General features: G+C 42.1%; 1 protein-coding gene across 5 annotated transcripts in view; it reads left to right on the forward strand.

The window, feature by feature from the left end:
- Positions 1 to 2,910: 2,910 nt before the first annotated feature.
- Positions 2,911 to 13,734, forward strand: part of LOC118390924 (CAP-Gly domain-containing linker protein 2-like) — a 73,500-nt gene continuing 62,676 nt past the window's right edge. For 2 of the 5 annotated variants that reach the window (XM_035781756.2, XM_035781755.2), the window contains exons 1-2: positions 2,911 to 4,914; positions 10,596 to 10,815. In XM_035781756.2, coding sequence (XP_035637649.1) covers positions 10,692 to 10,815 — 124 coding nt within the window. In that variant the 5' untranslated portion in view covers positions 2,911 to 4,914; positions 10,596 to 10,691. The remainder of the gene's footprint in view (positions 4,915 to 10,595; positions 10,816 to 13,734) is intronic. The other 3 variants (XM_035781757.2, XM_035781758.2, XM_035781759.2) reach the window with 3 other exon arrangements.

Raw genomic sequence — 13,734 nt, forward strand, 5'->3', positions numbered from 1 at the left:
GTTGTGGTTGTGGGCCTGCAGCTTTCACGTTGTAGCTTTTTAAGTGCACGTGCAAATACTCTGAGTGCATTGTTGTACATCATGTTCATCTGCAACTTCTCCGGTGCTGCTTGTGGCTATAGTGCGTTTGAAAGATATGTCTATATGTATCTCTAGTGCTGGTTGATCCCAGTCTGTAATCTGTTATCTGGCCTCCTGTCCCAGGTGAGAAGAAACTGGACGGGGTCACAAGGTTGTTCAGTGTCCTGCAGGACTCCCACACTGCAGTGGAGGAGGGGAGGTCAAAGAATAGAAACTTTCTCTTGGAGCTGCAAACGTAACAGAACGTCAACTCAACAGGCAGTTTTCAGGCCTAGGATGTCCCAAATGATACTCCCTCATCCCTTCTATAGTGCATACAAAGATATCCCAAAAATGCATACAAAGACAACCCAAACCCAGTCCCCCTCAGTCCCCACCTTTATCTTTGGAATGTTTTAGCATTCAGGTCCAAAAAGTAACTTTCTGAGCACTTCTACAATGGGCAAATATGAATGGAAGGTTTCGTTCAAATCAAAAGGTGTACTGTCAAAGTGATTCAATTCAAATGGATACTGTACCCTAGACTTTTTACATGCACTTGTGAATATGATGCTCTGGAACAGTATAAACAATACAGACGAGGAGAAACATGCATTTCAGAGGACAGATTGTCTGTATATGTATGCAAATGAACTTTTCAAGTGTTAAACTTGAAAATGAATGGACCCCTGAAAGATTATTCTCAGAAATGTGAAGTGGAAGATATTGTCATCCCTTTATTAATGTTGCCATTCTGTGTAAATACTAACCTTTTTTATGCGTTAGGTTTTTATTATATGTGTGCATATGTTCTTATAAATCTTATACATTTATATTGTACATTTTTACATGCTATTTTCTTTCTGTTTCACCACGTGAATGTAAAATGTTGGACCATTAACATAGTTCACTGTTATTAACCACTAGGTGGCTCAGTTGCATAAGTATGCTTGTGAAGTGCTATACAGCCATGCTATACGGTATGGTATAAAGTGAAGTTGGACCTAGATGCTGATCTTGGGTCAGTTTAGCATTTTCCCCAATAATGGTCAAGGATTGGGGGAGGAGAAGCTGATCCAAGATCTGTACCTAGGCAAAACTGTACCCTGGAGCTGTACAGTATACAGGGTTGGTGTACTTTCTATTGTATCTTTCCAGGAAGTACCAAATGGTTAACTACTTCCATGTTGCATATCAACACATTTTGTGTAAAGCACCTGCAAGTACAGTTTGAAACTCCAGTTCTCTCTAATAATTTGAGAATTATCTAAATGCAATTCAAACCAGCTATACAGTCGACACCAATATGGTGCTTGTGTGGATATAGATAGGAAATACTTTATAAAGTTCGTTACACACTAAATGCATTCATTTCAGATTTAATCAATTGCAATGTATATTAGATTATACAAATGGAAAATGTGTTACTTTCCATGTGACCAGAGTACATTAACCGTGTGCAAGGTCATTAAAACTACTTTTATTGTATGAAAAAAACTCTAAACATCTAGCCAACATTGATATAAAGACATTTGCTTATCAAAATTTTCAGTCTACACTCTTAGTTCTGTATAGTGCTTTCAGCATGCCTATTTTATTACTCAAATGTGGGTTGACTCACAGTATTACAGTTGACTTACAGTGGCATATCAATATCTGTGTCACTCCTTGTTGAAGGACACAATGCAGTAGCCCAGACAATAGTCAGACAATTGTTAGCGAAATATTACAGAAACATGCATTTAATAATGGTAATCAAGGCTCATGTAGTATCTGTTTGCATAGTTTGGCTTATGTCCAGATCCTCAGCAATACAGAAAGAATGTATTTCCTGTTGTGGCTTCAACCTCTCATGGAAACAAGAAACATCCAATCCCCTTTGCTCCCCCTCTCCTGACTCAATTTTAAGCAGAGGCGGCTCCAGAGAGGGCCTTGCCTGTTCTGACACACCCTCACTAGACCTAGCACCGCCATTAAATAATTGATAAGTATATACATGTACACCATTGATGGCAAGCATCCCTACGCAACGACCAAGCTACCCCAGTGACAATTATTGGCCACTGATTTTAAGACATAACATTCGTTTTTGCCACAACCAACTATGAATAGGTTATCCACTTTCCACTTCTGTAAACCTGTGATCTGGATGTTACATTCATCTTGAATTGTTTATATCAATAATGCAGCTTTAGGAATGGGAAAATGTAATTGTATATTTTCTGTCCATAAGCTTTTTTTTTATTAATCTGGTTATCAGCTATATATCAACTTTTTTACACTCAGTACAGGGACCTAAGTTAGTGAGACATTTTCATACCGCAAGAGTAATCTAATGTGGAAGTATTTCAATGTTTCCAATTATTTAGAAAGACCTTCAGATTTTTCATCATGCATGTATAGGGGGGTCTACACAACCGATGGTATGGATTTAGCTCAATTTACCTAATCTACCCATTTGATCTGCTACATTCACAACTCATCATTTACCACCACTAAGTCTATGTTAATTTGTTGACTAAACATTACTAACCATGAGACATCACGTCAACAAGATCTTTCGCCACCCATTGCATCACACCCTATTGGAAATGAGCATTTTTATATAAGCATGTAATAGGCTAATCTCATCCTTGACACTCAGGGCCACAATATAGATTAGACACTGACAAATTGCCTCAATTTATCAATGTTGTGCCACAGCCATTGAGATGCCTGAAGGTGTCACGGCAGTTGAAAGAAGAGGACCAAGGTGCAGCATGGTGAGCGTACATATTCCTTTTATTATGACGCCGACAAAAACAAACAATCCAAAAACCACCCGTGAAGCTAAAGGGTATAGTGCCAACAAACAAAGACAACTACCCACAAAGACAGGTGGGAAAAAGGGCTGCCTAAGTAGGGTTCCCAATCAGAGACAACGATAGACAGCTGTCCCTGATTGAGAACCATACCCGGCCAAAACAAAGAAATACAAAACATAGAAAAATGAACATAGAATGCCCACCCAAATCACACCCTGACCAAACCAAAATAGAGACATAAAAATCTCTAAGGTCAGGGCGTGATGATTGTTGAGTGCTTCAAAGGGTATTGATGATGGACCAGTGCACATTTAACTTGATTTTTTATTTAATCTTTATTTAACTAGGCAAGTCAGTTAAGAACAAATGCTTATTTACAATGGCGGCCTACCCCGGCCAAACCGGACAACGCTGGGCCAATTGTGCGCCGCCCTATGGGACTCCCAATCACGACCGGATATGATTCACCCTGGATTCAAACCAGGGACTGTAGTGTTGCCTCTTGCACTGAGATGCAGTGCCTTAGACCATGGCACCACTCGAGAGCCCACACTAATCACAATGGCACTAAATCACATTCCATTTATATGTGTAACTGATTGAGAGTTGTTCAAATGTCTCTGCTTAATATACTTTTTCTTTTACCATAAATATTGCAAAATATAAAATAGGGCAAGCCTACTTATAGTTGTCATTTACAAATATCCAGTAGACCTTCTTTTCAATAAGTTTCCCGTATACAGGTCTGTGTATTTAGCCTGTATGGTATTATAACAGTAGGCAGTGTAATTACAATGTTATTATATTGTCCGTTCATTATCTCAATTGTATGTATATTTGGGAACCCTTAAGGTTGAGTTGCAAAAAAAGTATATTGTAATTATTGTAAATCGTATTAGGGACAGTGCAATAGCATATTGCAAAGTGGGATCTAATTTAATGAATTTTCAGGAAGGATAACAATTTCCCAGTGATTCAGCACCAGGTGCACATAAATTCCTGTAAGCAAGTTGAACAGCTGGACCAAAGAATAATCAGGATAAATTATTATAGTCAATCCTACTTTCTCCTACACCTTAAAGATACAAAATAGGCAACTATTTATGAATGCCTTCCATGCCGGCCACAACATTGTTGGCCATCTTCTATTCACAACTCTCTCAGCAACAGCGTCCACTTCCTTAGCTCTTTGTTTGGTTGAGCCAGCGAAGGGGGAGGCTACAGAGGCGATAAAAGAGGCCGAAAATCCATTGCGCCCCCAAGCGAAACATTGAAAACCTCCTCACCTTCTGTGTTCAGTACGCCACATGTGCGACTGGCTGCGTACTGGTCAACGTTTTTAAGAGTCAATTTATGCTTGATCCGAAAATGTGTTCGGATGCGCCGTATGGATGGTGTGACGCACTCGCGGAGGCCAATTTGAGCTCTGTTCCGCATCACGGTGTGCCTCTCAAATTGTGTAACAATGTGTAGGGCTCCGTATAGCTCCGTATTTACATGATTGGTGGACGGTAGGTGAGAGCGGGAGGTCCTGTATAAACACAAACTCACTTCCTTGACAACATCTCTGCGCTGCTCGGCGAAGCGCAAGACCCATGAATGCCATGACTTCTGTAGAGGCTGCACGACCAATGCAGACTATAGGTTGACCATACAGCGCCTTTACTAGTCGTGGACGGGGATCGAAGCTGCATGATTGAATGCGAGTTGCTGATGCTGCGTTGCACAACAAAACCGCAAACAACAAGGGAGACCGAGGACTTGGCATATAGTTACGTTGTTGTTTCTGTTTGCTATGAGAAAACAATCTCATTTTGTTCCTGAAAGTCGCATTTTGAAATTAAACCGGCATCTCAGTTGCATGAAATAGCCAAATGCGGCTCGCATCCTATCACACTCTCCCTTTCAGCTCCAGCTCAGCATCCATATTTTTTGTGCATCCCTGTGTTGGTGTATAGGGAGTGGCAGCCTTCTGATAAATCAACCGATCAGCGCAACCCTCTCCTCTAGGAAAAACAAATACGTTTATGCGTAAATTGTACATTTAAAGGTAAGCGTTTCTTTCATGCATATTTATCGGGATTTGTTGAGTTGAAGTAGAAATGCACACCACGCTGTAGTTGGTATAACAATAGGTCAATAGGTTGTATGTGATTGGATGCGCATTCTGTTTCCCTATCACAGAAATATCAATTCGCAAAATATAATTGTGTAAACAATGTATCCAACAAGCTTAGCAATAACAATGTGTCACTCAATAGCCTAATGGTCATTGATGCTTAGAACATAAAATTGTAATATTGTAGCCAAGCTTAGCCCTACTGCACTGTCATATATATACAAAAGTATGTGGACTACCCTTCAAATGAGTGGATTCGGCGTATAAAATGTCAGGTGTATAAAATCGAGCACACAGCCATGCAATCTCCATATATAAACATTGGTAGTAGAATGGCCTTATTGAAGCGCTCAAATCACATTTTATTGGTCACATACACATGGTTAGCAGATGTTAATGCGAGTGTTGCGAAATGCTTGTGCTTCCAGTTCCGACCATGCAGTAATATCTAACAAGTAATCTAACAATTTCACAACAACTACCTTATACACACAAGTCTAAAGAAATTAATAAGAATATGTACATATAAATATATGGATGAGCAATGGCCGAACGGCATAGGCAAGAAGCAGTAGATGGTATAGAGTACAGTATATACATATGAGATGAGTAATATGTAAACATTACATACAGTTGCATTGTTTAAAGTGACTAGTGATACATTTATTACATCCAATTTTTTATTATTAAAGTGGCTAGAGATTTGAGTCAGTATGTTGGCAGCAGCTACTCAATGTTAGTGATGGCTGTTTAACAGTCTGATGGCCTTGAGATAGAAGCTGGTTTTCAGTCTCTCGGTCCCAGCTTTGATGCACCTGTACTGACCTCGCCTTTTGGATGATAGTGGGGTGAACAGGCAGTGACTAGGGTGGTTATTGTCCTTGAAGAGGACAACAATGGAGCAGTTGCCGTACCAGGCGGTGATACAGCCCGACAGGATTCTTTCGAGTGTTTTTGGCGACAAGCCAAATGTCTTCAGCCTCATGACGTTGAAGAAGCGCTGTTGTGCCTTCTCCACCACGCTGTCTGTGTGGGTGGACCATTTCAGTTTGTCCGTGATGTGTACGCCGAGGAACTTAAAACTTTCCACCTTATCCACTACTGTCCCGTTGATGTGGATAGGGGGGTGCTCCCTCTGCTGTTTCCTGAAGTCCACAATCATCTCCTTTGTTTTGTTGACGTTGAGTGTGAGGTTATTTTCCTGACACCTGACACCTCACCTCCCCCATGTAGGCTGTCTCGTCGTTGTTGGTAATCAAGCCTACCACTGTAGTGTCGTCTGCAAACTTGATGATTGAGTAGGAGGTGTGCATGGCCACGCAGTCATGGGTGAACAGGGAGTACAGGAGAGGGCTGAGAACACACCCTTGTGGGGCCCCAGTGTTGAGGATCAGCGGGGTGGAGATGTTGTTTTCTACCCTCACCACCTGGGGGCGTCCCGTCAGTAAATCCAGGACCCAGTTGCACAGGGCGGGGTTGAGACCCAGGGTCTCGAGCTTAATGACGAGTTTGGAGGGTACTATGGTGTTAAATAATTTGATTTGATTTGATTTGATTTGAAATGCTGAGCTGTAATCGATGAACAACATTCTTACATAGGTATACCTCTTGTCCAGATGGGTTAGGGCAGTGTGCAGTGTGATTGCGATTGCATCGTCTGTGGACTTACTGGGGGCGGTAAGCAAATTGGAGTGGGTCTAGGGTGTCGGGTAGGGTGGAGGTGATGTGATCCTTAACTAGTTTCTCAAAGCACTTCATGATGACGGAAGTGAGTGCTACGGGGCGATAGTCGTTTATCTCAGTTACCTTAGCTTTCTTGGGAACAGGAACAATGGTGGCTATCTTGAAGCATGTGGGAACAAAAGACTGGGATAGGGATTGATTGAATATGACCGTAAACACACCAGCCAGCTGGTCTGCCCATGCTCTGAGGTAGCGGCGAGGGATGCCGTCTGGGCCGGCAGCCTTGCGATGGTTAACACGTTTAAATGTTTTACTCATGTTGGCTGCGGTGAAGGAGAGGCCGCAGGGTTTGGTAGCAGGCCGTGTCCGTGCCACTGTATTGTCCTCAAAGCGAGCAAAGAAGATTTTTAGTTTGTCTGGGAGCAAGACATCGGTGTCCTTGACAGGGCTGGTTTTCTTTTTGTAATCCGTGATTGACTGTAGACCCTGCCACATACGTCTCGTGTCTGAGCCGTTGAATCTACTTTGTCTCTATACTGACGCTTAGCTTGTTTGATTGCCATGCAGAGAGAATAGCTACACTGTTTGTATTCGGTCATGTTTCCGGTCACCTTGCCATGATTAAAAGCAGTGGTTTGCGCTTTCAGTTTTGCGCGAATGCTGCCATCAATCCACGGTTTCTGGTTGGGGAAGGTTTTAATAGTCACCTTGGGTACAACATCACTGATGCACTTGTTGACCGAATCAGCGTATACATCAATGTTGTTGTCTGATGCTATCTGGGAACATATCCCAGTCCACGTGATCGAAGCAATCTTGAAGCATGGAGTCAAATTGGTCGGACCAGCATTGAACAGACCTGAGCACGGGCGTTTCCTGTTTTAGTTTCTGTCTATAGACTGGGAGCAACAAAATGGAGTCATGGTCAGATTTGCCAAAAGGAGGGCGAGGGAGGGCTTTGTATGCGTTGCGGAAGTTAGAGTAGCAATGATCCAGAATTTTGCCAGCCCGGGTCGCGCATTCGATATGCTGATGAAATTTAGGGAGCCTTGTTTTCAGATTATCCTTGTTCAAATCCCCAGCTACAATAAATGCAGCCTCAGGATATGTGGTTTCCAGTTTACATAGAGTTCAATGAAGATCTTTCAGGGCCGTCGAGGTGTCTGCTTGGGGGGGATATACACGCCTGTGATTATAATCGAAGAGAATTCTCTTGCTAGATAATGTGATCGGCATTTGTTTGTAAGGAATTCTCGGTCAGGTGAACAAAAGGACTTGAGTAACTGTATGTTGTTATGATCACACCACAACTCGTTAATCATAAGGCATACCCCCCGCCCCTCTTCTTACCAGAGAGATGTTTTTTTCTGTCGGCGCAATGCGTGAAGAAACAGGGTGGCTGTACCAACTCTGATAACGTATCCCGAGTGAGCCATGTTTCCGTGAAACAGAGAATGTTACAATCTCTGATGTCTCTCTGGAAGGCAACCCTTGCTCGAATTTCATCTACCTTGTTGTCAAGAGACTGGACATTGGCGAGTAGTATACTCGGGAGCGGTGAGGGATGTGCCCGTCTACGGAGCCTGAAAAGAAGACCACTCCATCTGCCCCTTTTATGGCGCTGTTGTTTTGGGTCGTCTACTGGGATCCGATCCATTGTCCTGGATGGTGGTCCAAACAGAGGATCCGCTTCGGGAAAGTAATTTTCCTGGTTGTAATGTTGGTAAGTTGACGTTGCTCTTCTATCCAATAGTTCTTCCCGGCTGTATGTAATAAGACTTAAGATCTCCTGGGGTAACAGTGTAAGAAATAATTCATAAAAAAACAAAATACTGCATAGTTTCCTAAGAACGCAAAGCGAGGTGACCATCTCTAGTGGCTTTCAACGTGGCACCGTCATCGGATGCTACCTTTCCGACAAGTCAGTTCATCAAATTTCTGCTAGATCTTCCCCGGTCAACTGTGCTGTTATTGTGAAGTGGAAACGGTCAGCACAAAGTGGTAGGCCACACCAGCTCACAGAATGGAATGACAAGCGCTGAAGCGTGTTGCGGGTAAAAAATGGTCTGTCCCCAGTTACAACACTCACTACCGAGTTCCAAACTGCCTCTGGAAGCAATTTCAGCACAAGAACTGTCCTTCGGGAGCTTCATGAAATTAGTTTACATGGCTGAGCAGCCGCACACAAGCCTAAGATCACCATGTGCAATGCCAAGTGTTGGCTGCAGTGGTGTAAAGCTCGCCACCATTAGACTCTGGAGCAGTGGAAACGCGTCCTCAGGATCACACTTCACCATATGGTAATCACACTTCGCCATATGGCAGCCCGACGGACAAATCTGGTTTTGGCGGATGCCAGGAGCACGCTACCTGCCCGAATGCATAGTACCAACTGTAAAGTTTGGTAGAGGAGGTAATAAAGGTCTGAGGCTGTTTTTCATGGTTCGGGCTAGGCCCCTTAGTTTCGGTAATGGGAAATCTTAATGCTACAGCATACAATGACATTCTAGACGATTCTGTGCTTCGAACTTTGTGGCAAAAGTTTGGGGAAGGCCCGTTCCTGTTTCAGCATGACAATGCCCCCATGCACAAAGCGAAGTCTATACAGAAATGGTTTGTCGAGATCATTGTGGAAGAATTTGACTGGCCTGCACAGAGCCCTGACCTCAAACCCATCAAACACCATTGTGATGAATTGGGACTGCGAGCCAGGCCTAATCGCCCAACGTCAGTGCCCGACCTCACTAATGCTCTTGTGACTTAATGGAAGCAAATCCCCGCAGCAATGTTCCAACATCTAGTGGATAGCTTTCTCAGAAGAGTGGAATCTGTTATAGCAGCAAAGGGGGACTAACTCCATAACATGCCTATGATTTTGGAATGAGATGCTTGACGAGCATGTGTCCACATACTTTTGGTCATGTAGTGTATATAGGCTACAAAGTTGCTACTTTGTATTGTCAAGAATATAGCCCCCTAGCAGAGCTGTCATAAAACTGCCCGAGGAAATATTCTGAAAGCATATACAGGACTATTGCATAAAATAACCTACGAAATGATGTTGATACATGAGTCGACTGAATGGTGCTGATGATACTGTAAAAGCATCTTTGTATTTTGTCAGTCGTCTTATCTCGAAACCTGCATAAGTGCGACTTGGCGCTAGAACAGTGATGCAACGCTGTCATGAATTGCATATTATGGTTGGAGAGATGTTGTCTTGTAGGCCATGCATGCAATTGGGAATACAGCTGATCAGATCTCAGAGTGTGTGGGCAGGGCCTAGTGCAATGAAGTCCTCTCATAGACATGTGATGCTATGGCACTGGCATAAGGCCACCCTAACCCTAACAGAAGTCTAATAACTACTATTATAACCACAATTCTATAAATAGCCCTAGTATATTCATTTGGAATGAATGCACAACCAAAAACAAGACCAAATGTCTTTTTTTCGGTCAGTGAATATTCTTGAAATACACATTTTAGCATTGAGGCAAAACAGGAAGCTCTTTTTGTGAAAGTGAACACATCTAAGTCCCTGTGCATTAATTCACCAACAACACACTTGAAACTATACATTTAACTTACTAAGGCCCATTGGCCAGAGTTCAGGAGAATCAACAATGATGATTAATAACCCAAATCAGAAATAGAGCCTATTGTTTTCTTATCTATAGTTAATTTTTTATCAAATTGAAAAGGAACCACTCAATTATTTAAATGTGTAGGCCTTTACAGTAGTACAGTATAGGCTATACTTGCTACACCTTGACATGGCTTAAGTTTTAAAATGGCTGGAGTTCTCAACAAGAAAGCCAGCTAGCACAGAACGTTCCTGTAATGTTTCTATGAACCAAATGGTCCTTTACAGATGGATAATGCTAGCGTCGTCACTAATACACTGATGCTTCCACTCATTTCCACAGCTAAAATGGAGAGAGATTGCCACCATTCCGATTTCTAGTGCCTCAAACCGAAAGCCTTGAAAGGGACTTTCTCATCCCTGCACATCTCCCCTGTACATGATGAACATGCTGAAGTCCAGTGGACTGAAGATCCCTGGCAGGGGCCCAAAGCACTCCCCTGGCCCCGTGGGACGAACCTCTGCTGGGGGATCTGCTTCCGGCACTGTGGGCCATAAAGACAGTAAGTCACTTCTTCACACTTCAAGACCTCGAGACTCTCAGAGAGCGGATTTCCTATTGCTTAGTTATTTATTTTACTAGGCAAGTCAGTTAGGAACAAATTCATATTTTCAATGACAGCCTAGGAACAGTGGGTTAACTGCCTGTTCAGGGGCAGAACAACAGATTTGTACCTTGTCAGCTCAGGGATTTGAACTTGCAACCTTTCAGTAACTAGTCCAACGCTCTAACCACTAGGCTACCCTGCCGCCCCAGTTAGCCTATCAATCATTGTGGCATTTCATAATTGGAAGTGACCAGCAATTCATTGATTGTTGTAATAGATTGTTTGTTGTCAGGGCCCTGAGTTTTTCCTGGTCAGTTCATGTTGTCAGAAGAAAATCAGGGCACTAGGTACAGTATTATGCTTTAGGTCAGAGTTTAACATGTTTTATTGGTTACTGTAGCCTCAATCACATTTTCCTTTGTCCGAAGTACCCCTTCATGTGCAACTGATCATTAGGCCTGTGTTCTTATGAGTCTTCTCAAGTACCCCTTGTGGATATGCCAGGTACCCTTAGGGGTATTGGCACCCCAGGTTGAGAATAACTGTTGTAGGTGACTTTGTTGTGATTCACGGAGATTACATCTTAGTACTAAACCATATTTGTCTACCACCATGACAAATCCAAAACCTCTCCATCTACCCAGGTGTTGACAGTGTGCAAAGCCAACAGAAATAGGACACTTACGTTATTTCCGGTTTTAGATCACATAACAAGCCCAGACCCTAGGCAGGATGATGTTTATTGTCATGAGTCTTGTCCTGGGCAGAACTGAGCAATTTCCCCTTAAATAGGCCAGCTGTAAAGTCAAAATTGGCTATGTTGTAAAAATCAGCCGTTTAAAAAAAAAAGCTTTTTAGTCTTATTTTAAGGTTAGGGTTAGCAGTGTGGTTAAGGTTAGGGTTAGGTTTACAGTTAGATTTTATGGACTTTGTGGCTGTGCGAGCTACTGACCACTCTACAGAACTGCCTCCAGAACAAGAGTCATGACGAAAAACGCTAACCTGTGACCCTAACGCCATAGATGCGTGTGTAACACTGGCACAGCTTTCTGCAAAATTACAGCTAGACTCTGCCTCCGAGCTGCACTCGGCTGATATTAGCCTACAGGAGGCCAAACACTGTCTGGGGGAGTCTGGGCTGCTTCTGCTGTCTTGTTATTTGCATTAGCCTGTATGGGAGAGTTCAATCAGAGGCAGCCGTGTCATGGTTTAAGTTGCCGGTGGAATGTTGTGAGCAAAGGAAAGGAAAGAGAAAAACACAGGAAGTACAGTCATGGGTAAATGAGAATCATGCATAGCAGTAATGCCTTTGAGAGTGCATATGTTTTTTTGTTTATTTTTTGTTCCTCCTTCAAAATGACTATTTTGCAGTGCAGTGTATGTAGTGTATGTTGTAAGTATAACTACCAATAGATGATGCATAATTACCTATCAATAGATAGTTATTTTAAGAGATGTAGGACTAACATTGTTTCAAATTACTAATAGTGTTATTTGAATTCCTTCTCAATTATCCAAATTCACAAAGTCGTGTGAATTATCTTAGTTATTGAATGTTGGTAAAATGCCTCTCTCCATGCACAGTTTTGTAACACAATATGAATATATCTTGTGAGCAATATTAACAATGCTTTATTTATGTAAAAAGGAAGTATATTTAATCGGTAGAGGTAGGACTTAGTATATCGGCCTACTTCAAGGCCCTCTCAGTTACCAGAACAAACAAAACAATGCCACTGAATTATCTTATTCATTGAATGTCCCCATTTCTCAAGCCCCCTTACGGAGGAGGCCCCTTTACGCATGCATCCATAAGCCAACATTATAACATCTACAACCATGGCTCCACAGCAAAAAAAATCCAAACTTAGTCTCTATAATATTTTTCTAGATCAGGGTCATTTCAGGAACAGCTGGTAGTCATAGTAATTGACCTAATCCTACTAACTGACTGTCATCCTTTCCCACATCAGTGTTCATCAGCTGCCTGCCTGCAGTGCACACAGAGAATCAGGTTAGGGCTATTGTGTGAATAGCTGTTTGGTCATCAAATTTCCATTTGTGTACTAATAGCCCTGCTCTAATTTCCTTTTTAGTTCAAGATCATTGCCATTTTTTCTGTCGTTGATTGGTGATATAATACATTACATACTCTTCCCTTTTAGATCCAATTGATTTGATAAAAAGTAGGCAGGCCTAGATAATTTCCTCTTGTTGTCCTGTCTGTTCATCCTCCTTGGTTTTCAATACCAAAAGGCTACTTTTTCAATTTAGAAATGTATTGTGATTATATATAATGGTGCACCAACATACAGTTAAAGTTGGAAGTTCACATACACCTTAGCCAAATACATTTAAACTCAGTTTTTCACAATTCCTGACATTTAATCCGAGTAAAAATTCTTAGGTCAGTTAGGATCACTACTTTATTTTAAGAATGTGAAATGTCAGAATAATAGTAGAGTTAGTTATTTATTTCAGCTTTTATTTCTTTCATCACACTCCCAGTGGGTCAGAAGTTTACATACACTCAATTAGTATTTGGTAGCATTGCCTTTACATTGTTTAACTTGGGTCAAACAGTTCGGATAGCCTTCCACAAGCTTCCCACAATATGTTGGGTGAATTTTGGCCCATTCCTCATGACAGAGCTGGTGTAACTGAGTCAGGTTTGTAGGCCTCCTTGCTCACACATGCTTTTTCAGTTCTGCCCACACATTTTCTATAAGATTGAGGTCAGGGCTTTGTGATGGCCACTCCAATAGCTTGACTCTGTTGTCCTTAAGCCATTTTGCCACAACTTTGGAAGTATGCTTGGGGTCATTGTCCATTTGGAAGACCCATTTGCGACCAAGCTTTAACTTCCTGACTGAT

The sequence above is a fragment of the Oncorhynchus keta genome, chromosome 12, assembly GCF_023373465.1.
Source record: "Oncorhynchus keta strain PuntledgeMale-10-30-2019 chromosome 12, Oket_V2, whole genome shotgun sequence".
Classification (NCBI taxonomy): domain Eukaryota; kingdom Metazoa; phylum Chordata; class Actinopteri; order Salmoniformes; family Salmonidae; genus Oncorhynchus; species Oncorhynchus keta.